The following is a 5,651-nucleotide window of genomic DNA, read 5'->3' as shown; positions in this document are numbered from 1 at the left end:
TCCCGCCGAGGGTTCGGATCCCACATACAGACCGGCCGCTCACTGGCTGAGCGAGGGGCGGGCGCAACACCGAGGGTTGCGATGCCGTTGCCGGACACGAAAAAAAAAAAGACAAAAAAAAAAAAAAAAAGATAATATGAGTTTACCATGAACTTTCTGAAATACCTGTGTATATCACATATTTCTCTCCACTTTCACTCCTGCCACCCTTAATTGTCTTTTGCGTGGACTACTATAATAACCTCCTAAATTTCCAATTTCCTCTTTCCCCTCTACATTCTCAATAGCGTAGTGAGAGTGGTTTTCTCAAAGTATAAATTAGATCACATCACTTCCTTGTTTAAGATTCTCCAGTAACAGACTCTGTACTTCGCATGAATCCAAACTCCTATCCATGAGCTACAAAGCCCTGCATGAGCTGACTCCTGTCCTACCTACTATTTAAATTCATCTCAGAGGCCTTACTCAAGTCACACTGACTTTTGAGTTTCTTAATGCAGCCTTAGGGCTTGCATAGGAAAGAGTTAAATATAAGCAGGCCAGAGCTTACTGTCCTTAGAAGGGCTGCTTGCTGAGCTGGCTCTTGGCTAGTGTGTAAGAATATGACGTCTGAAGTATTCCCTATGTTGACAAGGCTGTTTTGTCCACCTCAGGCACACAATACCTGCTTTCTTCTGGGAGTCTGGTATTTTGGTAGTTATGGCTGGTCTTTATGCCTGTGTATCAGCCCCCAATAAAAATTCTGGATTCTGAGTGTTAAGCAGGCTTCCCTGGGCAGAAATACCCTCCATGCATTGCTAGATTTGGATGCTGGAGGAAGAAGCAAGTTCTATGTGACCCCTGGGGGGAATGTGTTGGGGGAGACATTGAAAGATCATGACTGGATCCTCCAGACTCCACCTTATGTGTCTTTTCCCCTTGCTCATCACTGTAATAAACTATGGCCGTAAGTACAACTACCTCTGAGTCCTGCGATTCCTTCTAGTGAATTGCTGAATGTGTGGGACCCTTGACACAGGCCTCAGCTTAGAGCCCACAGATCATGCCTCAGCTGTCATTTTTGTATAATTCCTGGCTTAGGAATGTTACCACTTCTGAGAAAACATACACTTTGTTTTATTGCCATCACCTCGTTTGTTGTTTTTACCACATTTATTACCATCTCAAATCATTAAGCTATTTTAAAATTTTTACTTATTTATATTCTCTGTCTCCTTCTAGAGCAGGGTTCAGCAAACTTTTTCTGTAGAAGGTCATATAAGAGCCAAAACTGAAAATATCATGCAGTTCTTGCATAACAAGAGAGAAAACAAATTTCAACAAAACTTCTATTGATGAAATTCATTGAGTAAACTTTTTTGTAATACAGACCTAATGAGAAAAAAAATTTTTTTTGAGGGGCATAACATTTTACTTAATTGAGGTTCAAAGTCGGAGTTCTCTATCATCAAAATTGGATGCAAATGTTCATCTGTTAATGCTGATCTATAATAAGATTTTACACATTTCAACCTTGAAAATGGCTTTTCACATAGATAGGTACTGCCAAATACTGATATCAATCCACAAGAATATGGTTTTCATTGAGCATATTAATCACTTGGAGAGGCATTTGGAAAATTATACTAGAGTCTTGTCTTGATATTGGCCTTTTGCATGTAGATTGTAGGATAATCACTTTAAACTGAAGGTTAGGTGGAAGCTCCTCAACTGTACAGTCAAATGGATTTTTGAAATGTGGAAATTTTCTTTGTGCTTGCATCGAAATCTGAAAGATACTGCTGGAACTGTAGTTTGAGCCCAGAAAATATATTTGCTGCAAATGTGTGTAGGAATAGGGATCTTCCTTCTTGTTTTAATTTTTGACAGCATGAGAAGTGTATAGCACAGTTTAATATTACTTGTGATTCAAACAATAGTTGTCATCAAATAGCTTTCCTGAAGTTTTACATAAGAGCACTGTTTTACCTTGTAATTTCAAGTTGAATTCAGAAATATCAAGTCTGCAGCAAAAAATAATTTCCAAGGCCATTCAGTGTTCAATACCAGTGGCCAGGGTGGTTCTTCTCATTCAGAAAAAAAATTCAGTCTTGGCTCTGAGTTCAAAAAATTGCAATAAAACTTTACCACTGCTAAATCACTGAACTCCTATTTGGTAGGGCAGGTGAGGATATTCAGCTTGTATCTATAACATAAATTCATGGCACTGATGATGGCTGAGGCTATGAGAGTGAATGAAGCTAAATGATAGCACTCAAGAACAAAATATGGAAGTTCAATAACAAATGACAGATAGAAATGTTTGCCACAAACTTGCTGCTGATGAATCAAACAACGAATAACCATAGGCTTTAAACACCTGAGATTTTTATAAGCTTCGTTAATTTATCCAACTATCCCTTTTTCTGCCCCACACATATTTTTACCACCATCAGTTGTAACGTCATCGCACATTCCACTTCAGGCTGTACTGAACTGATGTTTTCTTAACCTGTTTGAAAACATTATCTTTTATAGTTCCATGGAGATTATTCATGGGGGATAACTCTTCAGTCTCTTCAAATTTGGCACTATGAACAACAAATGGCAGTACTGGCAGCACCTGTTGACCCATTAAGAGCCAAGGGAAACCACTCAAAATCATTTTCCTTTTTCTTTGTCTTGTTTTTAACTGACTACTGCTGTTCTCAACATCAACTCTTGTAGCAACTGTTTTTGCCAAAAAGGTAATAGTCTTAAACAAGTTTATTTTCTCTAGACACCTTTCTTCACCTGCTGCAATCAAACATGATTTGATTAATTCACTTTTAATAAACAGCTCTTCTGGATTGGCTAACAAATGAGCCACTCAGAAACTAATTTTGGTTGTATACTCAATTTCATTTTTTTGTGTGAAGAAATTTTGTCGTGATAAAATATAATTTTAAATTTTCTAATTTTTCTGACTATTGCTTTCCTGTGAGTTGGGAATGTTGATGAAACCTAGTGTGAAAATGTTGATGTCTACTGTATTCCTTCAGCACAGCTATAGTGTCATTGCATAATAAACATGATGCTTTACTATCTCATTTGATAACAATATGACCCACATTTTTGCTGTGCCTTACAACTGTGACATTCAAAATTTACTTTTCTTTTTTCTCCCCTTGTTTTGACATGGTGGAGATGCACTGGTTAAAAAACAAAATAAAACACTGTAGTATAGCAATAAACACAAAGTTCAAAATCTGTGAAGTTATAATTACATCACTGGAACTTGTAGCGGGCCAAGCAGCAGTACAAAGCGATGAGTGTGTCACATACAGTCTCTGTTGCAACTACTCAACTCTGCCATTGCAGCACAGAAAGCTGCCATAAACAATATGTAAATGAATGAGCATGGCTGTGTCCAGTAAAAATTTACTTATGGGCTGGCTGTTTAGCTCAGTTGGTTGGAGCATGGTGTTGATAATACTAAGGTTCGGGGTTCAATCCCTGTACCAGCCAGCTCCCCCCCCCCACACACAAAAAAAAAACCCCCAACTTTATGGATATGAAAATGTGTATTTCATATAAATGTCATGAAATTTTGTTCTTCTACACACACACACAAAAAAACCCCAACTTTATGGATATGAAAATGTGTATTTCATATAAATGTCATGAAATTTTGTTCTTCTTTTGATTTTTTTCCAAGTATTTAACTTAGTAAAAACTATCCTTAGATCATGGGCTGTACAGAAACAACTGGTGAGCCAGATTTGACCCATGCATGTAGTCTACCAACCCCTGCTCTTCAGTCTAACCAAGACAGCTAGGATAGGACCTTGCTGTTGTAGTTGAATAGTCAAGTCACAAAATCATGCTTCGCCCTGGAAGAGGGGAGGGAAATAGATACAAATCGCTGGGGAATGTTTCATTATCAAAGTGCTAATTCTTACTATATTACATAAACTGAAAATACAGTTGAAAAGCCTAATTATAATATCTAAAAACAGTAGATACACAATGTTAATTCAATAGTTTTTTTCATAAAGCCATGGTCAAAATCAATAATAAAAAGTTATTTTTAAATCTTTAAATGATCTGTTGATCTAATATGTGCAATAATTGAGATGGTATATAAAAATAATAAATTTTAAGAGATTTTATTCTTAGGCAATACAATTTATTGATTTATGTTTGAGATTAAGTTTCAGTCCCACCTTCACTTTACCAGCTATATGATACTGGCAAGATAGCAACTACCATGAAGAATTCTTGTGATGATTAAATAATCTAATACATGTAAAGTGCTTAGAACAGTGGTTGAGTACACTAAAAAGGTCATGATATATTAGCTTTTTAAAGAATAACTATTATTATTGCAAATTGAGCTCAGTATCATGGCATTAAAATGATGTATTTTTCATTTTAAAAAATCCACAAGTTTTTTTTTAATAGACCAATAAGATACTTGAACCTAAGTATCTTATTACTGAACCTAAGTATCTTATTACTTTATAAGAATTTAGGTTTTATTGCCAAAAAACACAACTAAAACAGAAAATGTTTAATTTTCCTTACCTGACATGTCTGTTGAATCACCTATAATAGAAAAACAGCAGAAAATAATTATCCATAAGTAACAAATACTAACAGTAAAATTTGCAAGGATTCAATTATCATAAAATAATACTTTAAAAATAATTTAAATAATAAAATACCATATACAAAATTAGTTTTATACATTAAATTGAGTAAACTGTGGGTGAAGGCACTTATTTCAATTACATATTAACATTACCTTTCAATTTTTCCTTGGACAAAAATTTTGTTTTCTTTGTATATATATATAATGCGTTACTAAATTATTATTATTATTTTTTTTGTCCTTTTTGAGACCGGCTGCACCGTGCTCAGCCAGTGAGTACTGTGAGAGCACCGGTCATCCCCATATAGGATCTGAACCCGCGGCAGGAGCACTGCTGCACTCCCAGCACCGCACTCTCCCCAGTGTGCCACGGGCTCGGCCCGAGTTACTAAAATTTTAATTATGACAACTTTGAAAGTAATATTGATATGATTTAAATTGATGTGACCCTTATTTTGGTTTACAACATGCACTGCTAATAGGCTCTTTGGAGTTTTTTTTTTTAATAAATTTATTTCTTTTTCCCGGATTAAAAAATTTTTTTAATTGTATACTTGAAACATAATTGGTTATACTATTTATGGGGTACAGAGTTGACTATCGCTGTTTGTGTACAATTTGTGATGATCAAATCAGTATTATTAGCACATTCAACATTACAACCTTTGGAGTTTTAATGCATCTCTATTAGCAGGGAAGAATTAGATCTAAACCTTCTGAGAGGCAGAGGGGGGAGCTCCAGGCCCCGCCCCTGCCCCCCAAACTGGCACCACACAGGTAAGCCCACTGGTAGTGGCCAGCAGCAGCACCAGCCAGTGGAACTGTGTGGCTGGATGCAGCTCCTCTCCCCACCTCAGAACCAGGGGGGAGCACCAGCCTATGGATCTGACCCACCGAGTTTGGCCCAGCAGAACTCCATGGTGCTAGGGGCTCATTCTATGATCACAGAGTCTTGAACGGGAACCAAGGTGGTTTAACATAACCACCACCACACCTACTGTCAAGCAAAGATAATTCACCCCCCCCCCCCCCCCCCCCC

General features: G+C 36.9%; 1 protein-coding gene across 1 annotated transcript in view; it reads right to left on the bottom strand.

The window, feature by feature from the left end:
* Positions 1-3,624: 3,624 nt before the first annotated feature.
* EML5 (echinoderm microtubule associated protein like 5) overlaps positions 3,625-5,651 on the bottom strand; it is a 76,138-nt gene continuing 74,111 nt past the window's right edge. The window contains exons 25-26 of the mRNA XM_008592527.1: positions 4,546-4,566; positions 3,625-3,851 (exon numbers count right to left, since the gene is read on the bottom strand). Coding sequence (XP_008590749.1) covers positions 3,832-3,851; positions 4,546-4,566 — 41 coding nt within the window. The 3' untranslated portion in view covers positions 3,625-3,831. The remainder of the gene's footprint in view (positions 3,852-4,545; positions 4,567-5,651) is intronic.

The sequence above is a fragment of the Galeopterus variegatus genome, unplaced genomic scaffold, assembly GCF_000696425.1.
Source record: "Galeopterus variegatus unplaced genomic scaffold, G_variegatus-3.0.2 Scaffold7995, whole genome shotgun sequence".
NCBI lineage: Eukaryota > Metazoa > Chordata > Mammalia > Dermoptera > Cynocephalidae > Galeopterus > Galeopterus variegatus.
This window is presented reverse-complemented; position numbering and strand designations above follow the sequence as displayed.